This window comes from Carcharhinus amblyrhynchos, chromosome 8, assembly GCF_965287045.1.
Source record: "Carcharhinus amblyrhynchos chromosome 8, sCarAmb.v2.hapA, whole genome shotgun sequence".
Taxonomy (NCBI): Eukaryota; Metazoa; Chordata; class Chondrichthyes; order Carcharhiniformes; family Carcharhinidae; genus Carcharhinus; species Carcharhinus amblyrhynchos.
Window position 1 is genome coordinate 56,656,681 of NC_137331.1, and position 19,709 is coordinate 56,676,389.

Consider the following 19,709-nt stretch of genomic DNA (forward strand, 5'->3'; position numbering starts at 1 on the left):
GCGTGCAGCAGTTAGTTAGTTTAGAATTGTACATTTGACACTGTCAGACAAAATTAAAACTATTTCCTCTAGCATTTACAGTGCTTTAGGACTTTGATCAAAAAATGTACTTGGGATCTTCTAACAATTAGCAAATATTTAACTCATTATGGGATATCTATAATCACATATACACTGTTGTGAACTTCACTGTGTTTTAATACAGTTGTGACTCTGGCACCATTTGTGAATAGTATGCTGCATTACTAAGGACAATTACATTCTCTCAGAAAGATTAAGCATTGTGGTTTAATCACTGCAAGTTTATCCAGAAACAAGCAACATGTAATTACCAGTAAACAGTATGGCCAGTGAAGATTACAGACAAAATATAACACACTATTACAAATTTTACCCTTTTAAAGAAAATATCATGAACTGCACTAGTTTGATGTCTCTAACCCATCCACATGTGTTACATTGGCTTAGAAATGTATGGCATTGTCAGTGTACAATAAAAAGAATCTGTGATTGCTGTAAAACCTACACAGATTATATAAACATTCATGCAAATAAATCTAGGGATTGAGCTAAACAAGGCCTTTGAACTATAAACAGATGTATCAAACAATTACACATCAAGTAAATTGTAAGTACTTTTACCTACACTTTATTCTTAAAGGGGCACCATATTGATGAAAAAGTGCTTGAAAACCAATTATGAATGTATTAGGAACACAGTGCTTTAAATCTCATTGGAAGTGCATTAGAATGACATTTGCACTCAACGTTGTGGTAAAAGTGACAGGTGAATTTTCCCCATCAACCAACAAGGCAAATTTACAAAACATTTTCACAAATACAATATCCCTTTAATGTCATGTCCCATTATGTGTGCATGTGTGCCAAGTAATAGGAAAAAGTAACGAAGTAAAACAAAATCCAGCACTTTGACTTCACCTTGTTCCTTCATTAAAAAAAAGAAATTCAAAAACAGGCCAAGGTAAATAAAAAATGCAAAAGCAAAAATAGAACGTCAATCTTAAAATACTTGCGAGGAAAGAACAATTGATGTGACAGCACATTACAGCATGAAGAACACAGAAATAAATTTCCTTTACACATTACAGCTAACATGATCAGCTAGAAAATCTTACTGAGCCAATGCTCTGCACTGTTAATACATCCACACTTGGCAACCAAATTCTGCAAATATTTTGTGAAGAATTCTGAAAGTGCAAAATATTTTGTAAGAAGAAAACACTGCTGTACTCATATAACTTCTAATAATGGCGGATCAATGTGAAGGGTGTGTGGTGAATGGAAAGGTCCTAGTCTTGAGGACCTCTATAAGACTGGCTGAAGCAGCTGAATCTCTGCACACTGAACATTTAGTTGGAAGCTTGGAGAATCTCTTGCAGCACCTCGGGATATTTTGATCTCAATTACATAACACTGAACATTTAAATATATATTTATATAAAGAGCTGTAAAAGATTACATTTATAAGAGTTTAAGCTTCTTGTTCCCTCATTCCAGACAATGCTACTAAAATACAAGTGCATGCCATATTTCTGTCATGGCTGCTCTGTTATGAAATGTATCTCCCAAGGAAATGGAATGTGCTTTGCTTGGACCTCACAAATCTAAAAAAAACTTAAATGTTCTCACTTGTTGTCCAAATAAATAATTAGTGGGTTTCGAGTTAATGAAAGGAGAGTGGGGGAAAGGCACTGCCTTCTGTACTGAAATTCCCTTGAATTCCCTCTCCACTGTTCTGAGGCTCCTCTTGAAGATGGACACGTGCTGGTTCCTCATTATCGCTGACCCTGGTCTCATGTGGAAACGTAAAAGCTTTATTGTAAAACTGACCAACAGACCCAGCAGGGAAATACGTTTGATCTTCGAATATATCTGCTTCCTCCTCCTCTACTTCATTCTGGTTGTTGGGTGACGGAAACATGCCACTTCGCTGCAGAAAGAAGCTGTTTCTGGTCTCAATCTCCGTCAGGCCGTTCCCACTGAAACCCTGGTCACCTTCCAGCTCCACCCATTCTTTCATCAATTCTTGTGTCCAATTATGTCTCCACCATTCAGAATTTGAAAAATGCTTATCGGGTACGCGGTTGTAATTTATCATTTTCTCCTTTGCGCTCTCACCACTCGTAACAGCCGTACTTACAGTTGTACTGCTGAAGTCTACAGGTACAGCAGGTTGTTCTTCTTTTGCCTCCCATACAGTCAGGCCACTAGATTCATCCTCTGGCTCAGTAGAGAACACATTTCCCAAAATAGGCAATGCAGTTGATGTCACATCCAGTGCTGTGGTGTCAATGGTCAACAAATCAAGAGTCCCGCCCTTACTTGATGCATTGGGCTCAGAAGTTTGAATGTGTCCAGAAAAAGTCTTCAGCAGTGCAAACATTCTATCTACATCCTTCCAGTAATTAGTCCAGTCTCCAAAGCTAAGGCTATAATTATGCCTGTGTTCAAACAAGCTTTCATCCACATTGTACAAGTTTTCAAGTCCGTCCCAGTTGATATTTTCTGTGAAGTTTGGCAGTTTGATTGGATTAGCCTTCCCATCCATCCCATAGCTGTCCTCTGCTGGCAGAAACAAAGATTTGAAGTGGATTACTTTCACGTACTGTTATTGGCTGTTATTGCTGAAGCACTGAGTTTGCATGCAGACACACACCTGCTCCAATACCAACTTGTTATTTAAGCAAAATTAGAGGTAGCTCAGCCCAATAGACAAAAACTTGAACAAGTCTACTCAGCAGGCACAGACTGAAAACACACACATCACAATTTTTACATAAGCAATAGGGAGAGGAAGAATTCTTCGAAAAGACAAATAATGATGGACCTCAGGCACAACACTTACTGTTATGAAGAAATTTCTTAAAGAAAGCATCACGTGTAGCCATTCATATTTTACATACAATAAACACAATACAAGTTGAAAGTTAATTCTCACCTTATATGATATTGCTAGCTGTACTGCCTTTAATATATCTTTGCATTCACTCAAAAACCATTTAGAAAGCAAAACAAATTGACACTTTTATTAGTTACAGATAACAAAGGGAGTATGCTGTAAGAGGGGGAATGGATGCCCACCAGGTGGTCAGGAATATATAAGCAGGTAGTACAGGAACCCCCTGAGTGCATCTCATTCTACAATCAGTATCCAGTTCTGCAGGTGCAGCCAGAGCCAAACCCATGGCACCACAAGTAGCACAGAGGAAAGGGAAGGGGGAGTCATGGGCAGTGCTCACAGTGCCAGGGACCGAGTTCAATTCTGGCCTCAGGTAATTATCTATGTGGAGTTTGCATGTTCTCCCTGTGTCTGCGTGGGTTTCCTCCAGGTGCTTTGGTTTCCTCCCACAGTCCAGAGACGTTCAGGTTAGGGTGCATTGGCCATGCTAAATTGCCCCTTAGTGTCCCAATGTGTATTGGTCAGGGGGATTAGTGGGGTAAATACATAAGGTGATGAGGATTGGGCCTGGGTGGGGTTGTTGTCGGTGTAGACTCAGCGGGCCAAATGATCTCCTTTTGCATTGTAGGGATTTTGTGAAGATGGAAGAGTCATAGTGATATGTGATTTGATAGCTATCCTGCCCTTCAATGAGGAAATCCATAAAACATAATGGGTGCCCACTCATTTTCCTCATGCAATGAGTTAAAAATAGCATGACTAGCTTAAAGCCACTTTCGATAGAGCTTTAAATGGCCTTTACTAGCTCTTGAATTGTTGGCGGACATGCATCCAATTTGTGCATACGTCCACTGACCTTGAAATTGCACGTGTGCACAATGACTTCAGAAATGCTCCCAACGCCTTATCGTGAGATCATATGCACTTCTGGGTCCAGAAACAAAATTCAGACTGATCTCTTTTGTCATCCAGGGAGCCTTGGATTTGTTTGCCCTACCTTTCCTTTTCAAGGGAATATACTTTGGCTATGCCTGAACTATTTCTTCTTTGAAGGCAGCTGTCATTTCTCTGGCCGATGCTTGACTCCAATTTATTCGGCCCAGATCTGATCTTTCCCGATTGAAGCTAGTTTTCCCTGAGTAAATTATTCTTAGCCTGCGCTGTTTTTTTTGTCCTTTTCCATAGCTAGCCTAAACAATGGTCACTGTCCTTAAATGTTCTCCCACTGACATCCACTTGGACCATGTCATCCCAGGAATCAAGGCTATCTCATCCCAGGAATCAGGAATGGGAATTCCATTGTTTATTGTAGTCAATAGGCACTAGCTAGAGTAAACAAATTGTGGGGGCATTGCAGAGAGCTACAAGAGTTATTGAGGGCATCTTGAGCTGCCTGATGATCCTCTCCATCACCACTCTTGGAGATGCATGACTCTTGTTATATCTCTCCTCTGCCCAAGGTATAATCTGGTCTATAATTGTTTGAATATAGACTGAGATAGTAATAACATAAAGGGCAGAGGGGGACTCAAGTTCCTAGAGTGTGTTCAAGAAGATATTCCACAGCCGTATCTTTCCAGTCTAAGGAGGGAGGACGCACTGCTGGATCTGGTTCCTCAAAATGAGGTGGGTCAAGTGAGTCAAGTTTGAGTAGGAGAACATTTAGGGGACATTGTTGTATCATAAGGTTTAGGTTGCCTATAGCCAAGTTAAGTTTTAAATTTAAGTTTATTTATTAGCGTCACAAGCAGGCTTACATGAACACTACAACAAAGTTACGGTGAAAATCTCCCTAGTTGCCCACCTGTTCAGGTACAGTGAAGGAGAATTCAGCATGGCCATTGCAGCTGACTAGCACGTCTTTCAGACTGTGGGTGAAAACTGGAGCATCTGGAGGAAACCCATGCAGACACAGGGAGAATGTGCAGACTCTGCACAGACAGTGACCCAAGCCAGGAATCGAACCCGGGTCCCTGGCGCTGCGAGGCAGCAGTGCTAACCACTGTGCCACCGTGCCACCCCAGGAACAATCCAGAATAAGAATGATTAACTGGGGGAAGCCAACTTCAATGGATAAGGCTGCATCTGACCCAGATAAATAGGAATCAAAGGTTGGCAAGCAAAACTGTAACTGAACAAAGGATTGCCTTTAAAGAAGAGAGAGTTCAGACACAGTCAAGATAAATTCCCACCATGGAAGAGCAAACAAATCAACACCATCCTTGGTAACAAAAGAGATTGAGATCAAGATGAAGAAGTGTGCAATGGAAGATGTCAACTAGATAATGCAACCAAGTACAAGGCTGAATATAGAAGGGTCAAAGGGAATTAATGATTCAAATAAGAGAAGCAAAAAGGGTGTATGCAAAGAGATTGGAAACAAACATAAAAAGGAATCTAAAAATCTTCTATTAGCATAGAATTAGTAAAAAGGCGGCAAAAAGGAGAAGTGGGACCAATTAGGCATCTAAAAGAGGATTTATGCATGGAGACAGGAGATATTGTTCCATGGGAGCACTGAAGAGAGGCTGCGATTTGCGAGTGGAGAGCTTGTGGGTGAGTACAGCGACTTTTTTCTTTTTTTAAAACTAACTTTGTTTTAGTTTTTTTTTGCTTTCTTTAAGTTTTGCACCGGAAGTAGTTGCTAGGGCACTCGGGTCAAGTTTTTTTTTAACCTTACTATAAATTAGACCAGAGGGGATTCCCGATACTCTACATAGGTAGAGTATCCCAGCCCTCCCCCCTCCTCTAACCTAAAAAAGAGAGAGGGGCTCTGACTGAGAGCAGGTAAGACTGCTTTTGTTTTTGAGTATGCTGTAAGGGCTTTGGCTCACAGGGCCAAAGAGATAAGGGTGAGGCAAGGTAAGCTATAAGTTTTTTTTTACTTTTTCCTCTGGGTTACTAAAAGGGGCAAGTATGGGTGTGAGGCCAGTATGTTGTTGCCAGTGCAACATGTCTTGGAGGCTCCTGGTCTACCAGACATCCACACCTGTGCTCGGTGTGTAGAGCTGCAGTCCCTACAGAACCAGGTTAAGGAGCTGCAAATGCAGCTCGAGGACCTTCGGCTCATTCGGGAGAGTGAGGAGGTAATAGATAGGAGCTATCAGCAAGTAGTCACACCAGGGCAACGGGAAGAAGGCACTTGGGTAACTATTAGGAAGGGGAAACCTTGGGTGATGGAGAGCACGCCGGTGGATGTCCCCCTTCAAAATAAGTACTCCGGCTTGAGTACTACTGGGGGGGACAGCTCATCTGAGTGAGGAAGCGGTGGCCAGGTCTCTGCAGCTGAGCCAGTAAGTCAAAAAATTAAAAAAGAGAGCAGAAAGGTAGTGCTAATAGGGGACTCCACAGTGAGGGGGGCGGACAGGCATTTTTGTGGACGTAGACGTGAGTCGCGGATGGTGGTTTGTCTCCCTGGGGCTGGGATCTGGGATGTCTCTGGGTGTGTCCCAGACATCCTGAAAGGGGAGGGTGAGGAACCAGAGGTTATAGTGCATATAGGTACTACTGACGTAGGCAAGAAGAGGGAGGCAGTTGTGAAAAGGGACTATAGGGAACTGGGTAGGCAGCTGAGGAAGAGAAAAGCGAAGGTAGTAATCTCAGGATTGCTGCCTGTACCACAGGAGAATGAGGGCAGGAATGGAATGAGGTGGAGGCTGAATGCGTGGCTGAGGGACTGGTGCAGAGGGCAGAGATTTCGGTTTCTAGATTATTGGGACCTCTTTAGGGGCAGGTGTGACCTGTACAGTAAAGACAGGTGGCACTTAAATCCCAGGGGGACTAATATCTTGGTGGGAAGACTGGCTAAGGCTACCGGGGGGACTTTAAACTAGAAAGGATGGGGGGAGGGAATTGTGATGGGGAAACTGGGATGGAGGAGGTTCGCTCCCAGGTAGGGGAGGACTGCAGGCAGTATGGGAGGGAGGTTAGACGGGGGTGGAGAAGGGAAATGCCCAGACTGAGGGGCTGAAATGTATATATTTTAACGCCAGGAGTGTAGTGAATAAGGTAGATGAGCTTAGGGCGTGGATTGCTGCTTGGGAATGTGATGTGGTGGCCATTACTGAGACTTGGATGTCTCAGGGACAGGACTGGGTACTTCAGGTGCCAGGATTCAGATGCTTCAGGAAGGACAGGGAGGGTGGCAGAAGAGGTGGTGGAGTGGCACTGTTGATTAGGGACAGTGTCATGGCTGCAGAGAAAGAGGATGCCGTGGAGGGACTATCTACTGAGTCTCTGTGGGTGGAAGTTAGGAACAGCAAAGGGTCGAAAACTTTGCTGGGTGTATTCTATAGGCCGCCCAATAGTGACAGGGAAGTTGAGGTGCAGATAGGGAAACAGGTTCTAGAGAGATGTAGTAATAACAGAGCTGTCGTGATGGGAGACTTCAATTTCCCAAACATCGACTGGAATATCCCTAGGGTAAGGGGTTTGGATGGGGAGGAGTTTGTTAGGTGTGTTCAGGAAGGTTTCCTGACACAGTACATGGATAAGCCTACGAGGGGAGAGGCTGTACTTGACCTGGTACTGGCAAATGAACCAGGACAGGTGATGGATCTCTCGGTAGGAGAGCATCTTGGGAATGGTGACCATAATTCTATCTCCTTCACAATTGCATTGGAACGAGATAGGATCAGGCAGGCTAGGAAGGTGTTTGTCTGGAGTAAGGGGAAATATGAAGAAGTCAGGAAGTTACTTGGACAAATAAACAGGAAGGAGGCATTCTTAGGAAAAAGTACCGAAGGAAGGTGGCGGATATTCAAGGAATGTTTGTCTGGAGCTCTGCATGACAACGTTCCGATGAGACAAGGGGGTTTTGGTAGGTCGTGGGAACCGTGGTGCACGAAGGCTGTGGTGAACCTAGTCAGGAGGAAAAGGAAGGTGTACAAAATGTTCAGGGAACTAGGAGATGTTAAGGATCTTGAGGAGTATAAGGATTGTAGAAAGGAGCTTAAAAGGGAAATTAGGAGAGCCAGAAGGGGTCATGAGAAGACCTTGGCGGGCAAGATTAAGGAGAATCCCAAGGCCTTCTATAAATATGTGAAAAGTAAAAGGATGAGAAGAGAAGGGATAGGACCTATAAAAGGTGAAGGGGGAAAGGTCTGTGTGGAACCAGAAGAAATGGCAGAGGTGCTTAATGAGTACTTTGCCTCAGTATTCACAGTGGAAACTGATCTGGAAGATTTTGCTATGGATTTGCAGCAGATGGAAAAGATTGAGTATGTGGATATTAAGGAGGAGGGTGTGTTGGAACTTTTGAATTCTATCAAGATAGATAAGTCGCCGGGACCAGATGGGATGTACCCCAGGATACTGTGGGAGGCGAGGGAAGTGATTGCAGAGCCCCTGGCGATGATCTTTGCGTCGTCAATGGAGACGGGAGAGGTTCCGGAAGATTGGAGGATTGCGGATGTAGTTCCTATTTTCAAGAAAGGGAACAGAGATAGCCCGGGAAATTACCGACCGGTGAGTCTGACCTCAGTGGTTGGTAAGCTGATGGAGAGGCTTCTGAGGGACAAGATTTACGAGCATTTGGAGAGGTTTGACATGATCAGAAATAGTCAGCATGGTTTTGTCAAGGCCAGGTTGTGCCTTACGAGCCTGGTTGAGTTCTTCGAAAATGTGACTGAACACATTGACGAAGGAAGTGCAGTGGACGTGGTGTACATGGACTTCAGCAAGGCGTTTGATAAGGTCCCCCATGCAAGACTTCTTGAGAAGGTGAGAGGGCATGGGATCCAAGGGCCTTTGGCCTTGTGGATCCAGAACTGGCTTGCCTGCAGAAGGCAGAGAGTGGTTGTGGATGGGTCTTTTTCTGAATGGAGGTCAGTCACCAGTGGAGTGCCCCAGGGATCTGTTCTAGGACCCTTGCTGTTTGTCATTTTCATAAATGACCTAGATGAGGAAGTGGAGGGATGGGTAAGTAAGTTCGCTGATGACACGAAGGTCGGTGGTGTTGTGGATGGTCTGGAAGGATGTCAAAAGTTGCAGCAGGACATAAATAGGATGCAGGACTGGGCAGAGAAGTGGCAGATGGACTTCAACGCGGATAAATGTGTAGTCGTCCATTTTGGCAGAACCAACGGGATGAACGAGTACACTATCAAGGGCAGGAGTCTTAGTAGTGCTGAAGAGCAGAAGGGTCTTGGGGTCCGGGTCCACAGGACTCTTAAATCGGCCTCGCAGGTGGAGGAAGTGGTCAAGAAGGCGTATGGTGTACTGGCCTTCATTAATCGAGGGATTGAGTTTAGGAATCGGAGGTAATGCTGCAACTTTATAAGACCCTTGTCAGGCCTCATTTGGAGTACTGTGTGCAGTTCTGGTCGCCTCACTATAGGAAGGACGTAGAAGCTATTGAAAGGGTACAGAGGAGATTTACAAGGATGTTGCCTGGACTGGGAGGCATACCTTATGAAGTTAGATTGAGGGAGCTGGGACTCTTTTCCCTGGAGAGATGAAGGTTGAGAGGCGACCTGATAGAAGTTTATAAAACGTTGAGAGGAATAGATAGGGTGGATTCTCAGAGGCTATTTCACCGGGTTGAAATGGTCGCTACGAGAGGACACAGATTGAAGGTGCGGGGAGGCAAGTACAGAAGTGATGTTAGGGGTAAGTTTTTCACTCAGAGGGTGGTGAGTGAATGGAATCGGCTGCCGTCAGTGGTGGTGGAGGCAAACTCACTGGGGTCTTTTAAAAGACTTCTGGATGAGTATATGGGATTTAATGGGATTGGGGGTTATAGATAGGTCTATAGATTGGTAGGTGTTGATGTGATCGGCGCAACTCGTGGGCCGAAGGGCCTGTTTGTGCTGTAGTGTTCTATGTTCTATGTTCTATATAGCTGAGGTACTAAGTGAATATTTTTGCATCTGTCTTTACCAAGGACCTGCACAGGTAATGGTGAAAGAGGGAATAGTTCAAACACTTGGATGGGTTTAAAATTGAAAATGAAGAGGTATTGAATAGGCTGTCTTTATTTTAAGTTGATAAGACATTAGGCACTGGCCATATTCCTTAGACTCTGAGGTCGTGCCTGAGAAGTGCACATGTTATACCTTTGTTCCAACTACAGACCAGTCCATTTAACCTCAGCAGGGGTGGGGGGGTAGGGCAAGCTTTGAAAGACAATAAATTTGGGACAAGGAAAAGCCAGCATGGTTTTCTTAAGAACAAATGTTGTGTAATTAACTTGTTTGAGTTCTTTGACGAGATAACTGAGAAGATTCATGAGGTCAATGCTGTTGACGTGGCAGACATGATTTCCAAAAGACATTTGATAGAGTGCTGTACAACAGTGCCGTGAGCAAAGTAACAGCTCATAGAATAAAATGGACAGTAATAACACAAATGCAAAATTGGTTGGGTGATAGGAAACAGGTGTAATTAATGAGTGTTTTTCAAACAGGAGAAAGGTTTGCAGTGGAGTTCCCCAGGGGTCAGTTTTAGGGCAACTGCTCTTCCTGATATATACAAATGAACCAGACCTTGCGATACCGGTCACAATTTCAAAATTTTCAGACTATACAAAACTCAGAAGTATTGAGAACTGTGAGAAGGATAGGGGAGAACTTCAAAAGGACCTAGACAAGTTGGTGGAATGAACGAACAACTGGCAGATGAAATTGAATGCAAAGAAGTGTGAAGTGATTCATTTTGGTAGAAAGAACGGAGAGAGACAACATAAAGGATATAATTCTAAAGCAGTGCAAGAGAACAGGGATCTGGTTATATATGTATCTAAGTCATTGAAACTGGCAAGACAAGCTGAGAGCCTGGTTAGTAAAATATCCTCGGCTTTAAGAGGTGAATAAAGTCGAAGAGCAAGGAAGTTATGTTAAACTTGTATAAGGCTTGGCCTTATCTGGAGTACTGTGTCCAGTGCTGGGCACCACATGTTAGGAAGGATGTGAAGGCAATACAGAAGGCGCAGAAAAAATTCAGCAAAATGGTTTCAGAACTCCAGTTGCACAAATAGACTGGAGAAACTGGCACTATTTTCCTTGCAGAAGAGAAGCTTAAGAGGAATTTGATACAGTATTCAAAATCATGAGGAGTCGGGGCAGCATTGATAGGATAGTTACAGTGTGACCATATCAAAGTGCCAGAACCATTTACTAAAGGAAGGATATACCTAGGGTTCCCAAATACCTCAGGATTCCTTGAGATCTATTTTATGAGTGATGACATGACAGTCTCATTCACAGCGAGAGGATTCGAGTCCTCTGTTTGAACAGAGGGGAGTATGATAAGATGAAGGCGGAATTGGCTAATGTAGATTGGGGGTGCAGATTTGTTGGTAGGACAGCTGAGGAACAGCGGAGGATTTTTAAGGAGATCTTTTTCTGTACTCAGCAGAAATATATTCCGATGGTAAAGAGAGACTGTAAGAAAAGGGATAACCAGCCGTGGCTATCAAAGGAAATAAAGGAGAGTATTAAATTAAAAGCCGATGCGTTCAGAGCGGCTAAAAATAGTGGGCGATTAGAAGATTGGGAAAGATTTAAAAAAACAACAAAGAATGACTAAGAAAGCGATAAAGAAAGGAAAGATAGAGTATGAAGCTAAACTAGCTCCAAATATAAAAAATGATAGTAAAAGTGTTTACAAATATATAAAGAGGAGATTGGCTAGAGTGAATGTTGGACCCTTGGAGGACCGGAGGGGGGATTTAGCGATGGGTAATGAGGAAATGGCTGAGGCTTTAAATAAGTTTTTTGTGTTGGTCTTCATGGAGGAGGACACAAATAGCTTGCCGAATATTAAAGATAGAAGGATGGTAGGAGATGACGTCCTTAATGCAATTACAGTCACTAGAGAGGTAGTGCTTGATAGACTAATGGGACTGAAGGTGGACAAGTCCCCGGGACCGGATGGAATGCACCCCAGGGTTCTGAAAGAAATGGCAGAGGTGATAGCGGATGCCTTAGTAATTATTTATCAAAATTCGCTGGACTCTGGGGAAGTGCCAGAAGATTGGAAAACGGCCAATGTTACACCACTATTTAAAAAAGGTAGCTGACAAAAGGCAGGGAATTATAGGCCAGTTAGTTTAATGTCCGAAGTTGGAAAAATGCTAGAAACCATTATCAAAGAAGAAATAGCAAGACACCTAGAAAAGAATGGTTTGATCAAGCAGACACAGCATGGATTCGAGAAGGGGAATTCGTGTTTAATAAATTTATTGGATTTCTATGAAGATGTGACTAGTGTGGTTGACAGAGGGGAACCGGTGGATGTGGTGTTTTTAGATTTCCAGAAGGAGTTTGATTAGGTGCCTCACAAAAGGTTGCTGCAGAAGGTTAGGGTGCACAGAGTTGGGGGTAAGGTGTTAGCGTGAATTGAGGATTGGTTATCTAACAGGAAGCAGAGAATTGGAATCAATGGGTGCTTTTCTGGTTGGCAGTTGGTGACTAGTGGAGTGCCCCAGGGATCGGTGCTGGGGCCTCAACTGTTTACCATTTATATAGATGATCTGGAGGAGGGGGCTGAGTGTAGGGTGACGAAATTTGCTGATGACATGAAGATGAATGGAAAAGTGAATTGCGTGGAGGGTGCGGAAAGTCTGCAGAGAGATCTGGGTAGGCTGAGCGAGTGGGTGAGGACCTGGCAGATGGAGTATATTGTTAGCAAATGTGAGATTATCCACTTTGGTAGAAATAATAGTAGGAGGGATTATTATTTAAAGGGTGAAAAGCTGCAGCATGCTACTGTGCAGAGGGACCTGGGGGTCCTTGTGCATGAGTCGCAAAATCCCAGTCTGCAGGTGCAGCAGGTGATCAAGAAGGCGCATGGAATGTTGGCCTTTATAGCGAGGGGGATAGAATATAAATGCAGGGAGGTCTTGCTGCAACTGTACAGGGCACTGGTGAGGCCGCAGCTGGAGTAGTGTGTGCAGTTTTGGTCCCCGTATTTACGAAAGGATATATTAACCTTGGAGGGAGTACAGAGAAGGTTCACCAGGCTAATACCGGAGATGAGGGGGTTAGCTTATGAAGAGAGATTGAATAGACTGGGTCTGTACTCGTTAGAGTTTAGAAGGCTGAGGGGGGATCTTATGGAGACTTATAAGACAATGATGGGGCTAGATAGGGTAGAGGTAGAGAGATTCTTCCTGCTTAGAAAGGATAGCAGAACTAGAGGGCACAGCCTCAAAATAAGGGCGGGGGGGGCGCAGTTTAGATCAGAGTTGAGGAGTAACTTCTTCACTCAAAGGGTGGTGAATCTCTGGAATTCTCTGCCCATTGAAGTGGTGGAGGCTACCTCGCTGAATATGTTTAAGACACGAGTGGATAGATTTCTGATAGACAAGGGAATTAAGGGTTATGGGGAGAAAGCGGGAAAGTGGAACTGATTCACTTCAGATCAGCCATGATCTTATTGAATGGCGGGGCAGGCTCGAAGGGCTAGATGGCCTACTCCTGCTCCTATTTCTTATGTTCTTATGTTAGGGGCAGGGATGTCCTGATGCAATTATGCAGGGCCATGGTGAGGCCACATGTGGAGTATTGTGTGCAGTTTTGGTCTCCTTATCTGAAGATGGGTGTCCTTGCTACAGACGGAGTACAGTGAAGGTTTACCAGCCTGATTCTTGGGATGGCGAGACTGACATACGAGGAGAGATTGAATTGGTTAGGATTATATTTGCTGGAGTTCAGAAGAATGAGAGGGATCCCATTGAAACCTAAAAAATTCTAACAGGACTAGACAGGGTAGCCACAGAGAGGATATTCCCGATGATAGGGATGTACAGAACATGGGGTGTAAGGGGGTGGGGTAAACTATTTAGGACTAAGATGAGGAGAAATTGCTTCACCCAGAGAGTAGTAAGCCTGTGGAATTTGCTACTACAGAAAGCAGCTGAGGATAAAGCATTGAATGTTTTCAGGAAGCAGTTACATATAGGCCTTAGAGTGAAGGGGATCAAAGGATACATGGGGGAAAGTGGGATCAGGTTATTGAGTTGTATGATCAGCCACGAGCATAATAAAGGGTGAAGTAGGCTTGAGGGGCTGAAAGGCCTAGTCCTGCTTCTATTTTCCATGTTTCTGTATTTCTGAAAGGAATAATAAGCATATTGGAGTTAATTCTGACTTTGTGTAATAGTGTATAATGTCTGACACTAAATCAACAGTTCACTTTACTTCAATGGGTAAAATAACAGGAGAGTTAAAACCAGTTGCCAGGGCGTTACTGTCTGTTTTATACTATCACACAAAATCAAAATTACCCAACTTGTGTTGTAGGAATGGATATGTCAGAGGAAAATGTTAAGCAAAAGACAAAAGTCATCCAGAGGTGAACATAAATCTGCCCTCAGGCCTGGGTAATTCAAACTAACCAATTGAAGCCATGGTGTGGAGATGTCGGCATTGGACTGGGGTAAGCATAGTAAGAAGACTCACAACACCAAGTTAAAGTCCAACAGGTTTATTTGGAATCACCAGCTTTCAGAGCGCAGCTCCTTCATCATGAAGCACTCCGAAACCTTGTGATTCCAAATAAACCTGTTGGACTTTAACCTGGTGTTGTGAGACTCCTTACTGTAACCAATTGAAAGCAGTAATTTCAGAGTATCAGAGACTGTGTCAGCTCACAATAACCTGGAAACACCCAGCAGGTGTGGCAGCATCCGTGGACAGAGGAATTGAATTGATTGCACAGACTTTGGGACCTTGATGTTGGGATCAAATGGGGTTCCTGAGCTGACAGGTACAGGGAACAGAACCGGGAGAGCTTTCTTCATGGAGGCAGTTTCCAAAATGGCCTTTGTCTTTGTCATCCAGTTATGGACAGCAGGGTCCTGAAGCTGTCGACTCAGTCAAAGCCTGGCCAGTCCCACTAGGAGAGGCAGCAAGTTTTACCTCCAGCTCAAGTTTCAACTCCTCCACGTCCATCTCTTTCTATGTTTGTCCCATCATCCCTTTTGACATTTAATCGCCCGTCACCACCAGCCAAAGACTTTTGGTTCTTTCCTCCACTTAATTGCTCCTCTCCCCACATTTCCCTGGCTTTTTACTTGTTTAAAATCGTTAATCTCTGACCCCTATCTTCCAATTCTGACTTCTCTCTCTACAGGTGCTACCTGATCGGCTGAACATTTTCAGCACTTTGTTTGATTTCATATTTCCAGCATCTACAGTATTTTGCTTTTGTTTTATAAATCTTTGGCCTGAGAATATGCAATCTAATGATTTATTTCTCTGCTAAATGAATCATCATTTATTTGAGTTATTCTGAGCCTATTGCTCCAGGTGCTAGTCTATCAGTAACAAATGGAATAACTTCCATTTTGGTTACAGGCAGAAAACTGGCACTTGTGGATATATCGTCCAGTTGACAACTTGCCTGATTTATATGCTTGGGGTGTATATAGTATAATCAATCTGCAATTCCTAGCTTTCTAACTGCAGCCAAATTGAACAAGTGCTTGATCACTGCTTTTTGCATCAAGGGGTAGATTTTCAACTTGCCAGCAGCAGTAACAGTGACATTATAGGTCAGTCGGCCATTTGGAAACTCCTCGATTTTCCTTTACATTTGAAGGATTTTGGATTTTTCAATATTGACTTTTAATATCAGTTTTAAGGAAAACTAAAATGATGTGCTGGAAACCCTAGACGATGTGCTGAAAGATCGAAATTTGATTCACAACAAAATCAAGAACTCAGGACATGACTGAAATTAGAAGGCATGCTGGGAAGCTTGACCAAGCTCGAGAAGTATCATGGATAGTGTCATTGCTTCAAATTGTTGGAGGGTAACTGCTGTGTTCAAGAGCCAAACTGTACTTGAAGGGAGATAAGGACCAGGTTAGAAATAAAACAAATCATAACTAGAACTGCTGGCTCTTCAAGCCATGAAAAAGAGGAAGGGGCAAAAAACAATCAGCAAGTTGCTCTAACAGGGAAATAAAACAGTCATTTTATTGTGATTAGCAGGAGACAGACCAAAAGCAATCCAAGGAAGACATCAATGAATTAACCCCTCAGTCCCTGAAAGCTGTAGAATATTCCTTGAGGAGCCAATTGTAATGCTGGAGAAGTTTGTAAGCATCTTTACCTGTAAAAGTGTTCTGTCTTAATGCCAATAAAATCATTTATTTAGAGAAACGTTTTCATCTTAGTTCTTACTTCTTATGAGAGTGAGAATTAAACTCCGCACATTGATTTTAATAGGCATTAAAATGGGACTGTTTCTATAAGAGGTGGCTGCTAGTTTCATGCCTATTGCCAAGTAGCTCAAGGTTTCCATGCTATATTTATAATAAAAATCTGTTTATTACTTTGTTACACATTACATACAGTAGAAATCTTCCTTCACTGTTTAAATTCATAGGGGTTAATTTTGATTGCTTTTACTTGGAATTTGCAGTACAGTATTAATTCATAATGGAGTTAGCAGTTTTGCTGGCCTATAAACACCTTTTATGTGGCAGCTCCATTTTGAAAGGGGCTTCCTGCCAAGTGTCCAAAGTACTTGCTTGTAATTTTTATTATAAGTCCATTTTAATGTGAAAATCTGGATCCTATGATACAAATAGGAGACCAATTGCCAATATAGATTGAAACTGGTTGGAGCCTGCTCTGTGCACATCCTGACCAGTTCCACAGAAAATGGAGTTGAAAGAGGCCTACCAAAGTGAAAAGTCATTTTTGTGGCTTCCTGGTGAAGCATTTCCATAGAAATGATCTCGGCTTCTGCTGCCCTTGGACACCCAGGCTCCTTGATAACAACTCCCAATGCCTGACCACCATACTGGAAGCTGCCTTGGCTTGCTCCTTAATCCGCAATCCATTGGGCTGTATTAGGATGTCTGCTTGATGCCCCATAGCTGCCCTCCCAATTTATAAAACCAGGGCCTCTAAATCCTAGGGATAACTTCATCTAGCACAGGCAGCTGGCCAGTATCTGCATTCTGCCAATAACCCAAAGGAAAGGATTTGGTGTTCTCAGAACATTTATTAAAGACATATTTTATGCTGTTTTCAAAATGCCACATCAATAAAAGATGGCACAGAAAGAAAATTAGAAAGTTTTGTTATTTGGAGGGAAAAACAGAAATATAATGAATGGCAGTGTGTGAGGAGGTCCTGTTAGGTGAACCGCATAGCCTGTGAGAGTTAGGAAAATGGTCAAAGCTGAAAATCAAAAGCCAATCCAAAGAAAAACAACAAAGAGCAAGCGGAACAAATGACCTTCAGTCTTGGTTTGGACAATCCAGGTGGCTGGATAGGTTTCTCCTTGGGAAAATAAGGCAATGAAAGATGGCTAATGGTTAGACATCTAAGACTAACAGAAAAGCAATACTGCAGCAGCAACACGGTGAACCTGCACACTTAAAAAAAAGGTTTATTAGTGAAATGGACAAAATGGACAACGTAAGATGAAATAAAGTGAAGTAAATCTGTCGATAGGAATGATCTGTGATCTACTAACTTGAACTGACTTGTCATCTAGTACTGACACCATAGAAATATAGGAGCCCAGGAAAGACCACCGTGCTTTACTTGACTCCATGTCTGCTGTGCAACTTCAATTCATTTGGAATTAATATTAACTTTCCATTGGCCACTGTCAGGATAAGAACCTAACCTGGAGATATATTTAGAATTATCAGAGAAGTGCAATAGTTGCCTTGAAAGATAAAGATCAAGTCTGTGCAGTTCTATTTACTTTGGCATCTTTTAGTGATCCTCTAGTAAAATGGAGCAAGAGATGTCTCAAAGTACTTAATAGCCAATGAAGCACTTTTGAAATGCATTCACTGTTGTAATGTCGGAAACATAGCGCCAATTTGAGGACAATAATTTTGCAGCCAAAGAAAGAATTGGCCAGGTAGGGTTTGAACCTACAATCTAGTGACACCAAAGCACAAGTGATAGCACTGAGTCCCAGCTAACAAAGAAATCCTTCTACAAATGGTGAATTTGAGATAAAGGAACACAATGATGGGAGATAAGCAGAAGGGGTAATGGGGGAGTAATAGGTAAAGGGTCAGGACTGTAGCGGGTTGGGCAATATCTGTTTACAAATTACAATATCCCAGCAAAGACATATTTTTAATACCATAAAATTGCTCTGTGGGTTACAAGCTACAACTTTAAAATGAATAGGTAAATACCTTTGCTAAAACTGAGTAACTGTAGATAAACATATTGGATGTTACTATTCTTGTATCTCATGATGGAAAATTAGGGCCATGTATTTACCTGTTAGACTGATCTATACTTTAATTAATAACATGCAAATCAATGACAATTAGATGTGAAGCTGATGGATATTAACAGGAAGGAGTCGGAAGTTTAAATTTAATAGGATGATTGATAAGTGCTGAAGTTTTATTTCAGGGTCAAAAACTGGTGCAATTTTAATTCCAAATCTTTAAAGACTCGAGTCACAACATTTTTTTATTCAAGGGAGAAGAACAAAGAAGGGCTCAAATCCCTTTACCCTTCTGCCACACTCCTGCTGCATTGCCAGTGGGAGTGTGGTGGACTGGTTGGAAAGGAGTTTGTGACCCAGATACCCGAGGTCATGACCTTGTTCAGAACCTCCATTGGCTCAAGGTTGTCAGAACAGAAAGAAATCCCAAAACACCAGTTTAAAGTCCAAACAGGTTTATTTGTAGCAAAAGCTGCAAGCTTTTGGGACAGCCTGTCCCTTCATCAGCTTTCGGGCTGTCCCGAAAGCTTGCAGCTTTTGCTACAAATAAACCTGTTTGGACTTTAAACTGGTGTTGTGGGATTTCTTTCCGTTTTACTCCAGTCCAATGCCGGCAACTCCACATCAAGGTTGTCAGTGCAGCAAAGAACACGATTGAGGCAAGAATTCTCGGTGAAGGGGATCGCATATGTAAGGCCTGCGGGACCTCGATGGGATAATTACTGTCACAATGGCATTTGTACTTTCTTATCGAGGTGGCTCTAGCAATACCTCTCCATCAGACATACGGATGGCCTGTGTACCTGCTTGTGATTTTTAAATTGGGCGAACTTGCCAACATGCATTTGATAAGGTTCACCATGGTAGGCTTCTGCAGAAAATGCAGATGTATGGGATTGGAGGTGATCTAGGGAATTGGATCAGGAATTGGCTAGCGGATAGGAGACAGAGGGCGGTGGTTGATGGTAAATATTCATCATGGAGTTCGGTTTCGAGTGGTGTGCCTCAGGGATCTGTTTTGGGGCCACTGCTGTTTGTAATTTTTATTAATGATCTGGATGAGGGTATAGTTGGGTGGATTAGTAAGTTTGCTGATGACACCAAAGTCGGAGGTGTGGTAGATAGTGATGAAGGGTGTCATAGTTTGCAGGAAGACTTAGACAGGTTGCAGAGCTGGGCCGAGAGGTGGCGGATGGAGTTTAATGCGGAGAAGTGTGAGGTAATTCACTTTGGTAGGAATAACAGATGTGTTGAGTATAGGGCTAACGGGAGGACTTTGAATAGTGTGGATGAGCAGAGGGATCTAGGTGTATGTGTACATAGATCCCTGAAAGTTGGGAGTCAAGTAGATAAGGTTGTTAAGAAGGCATACGGTGTCTTGGCGTTTATTGGTAGGGGGATTGAATTTAGGAGTCGCAGCGTCATGTTGCAACTGTACACAACTCTGGTGCGGCCGCACTTGGAGTACTGTGTGCAGTTCTGGTCCCCACATTACAGGAAAGATGTGGAGGCTTTGGAGAGGGTGCAGAGGAGGTTTACCAGGATGTTGCCTGGTATGGAGGGGAGGTCCTATGAGGAGAGGCTGAGGGATTTGGGGTTGTTTTCGCTGGAAAGAAGGCGGCTAAGA

General features: G+C 43.0%; 1 protein-coding gene across 1 annotated transcript in view; it reads right to left on the reverse strand.

Annotated features, from left to right (window-relative positions):
* Positions 1-268: 268 nt before the first annotated feature.
* sulf1 (sulfatase 1) overlaps positions 269-19,709 on the reverse strand; it is a 416,345-nt gene continuing 396,904 nt past the window's right edge. Inside the window, exon 22 of the mRNA XM_080194115.1 lies at positions 269-2,583. Coding sequence (XP_080050241.1) covers positions 1,685-2,583 — 899 coding nt within the window. The 3' untranslated portion in view covers positions 269-1,684. The remainder of the gene's footprint in view (positions 2,584-19,709) is intronic.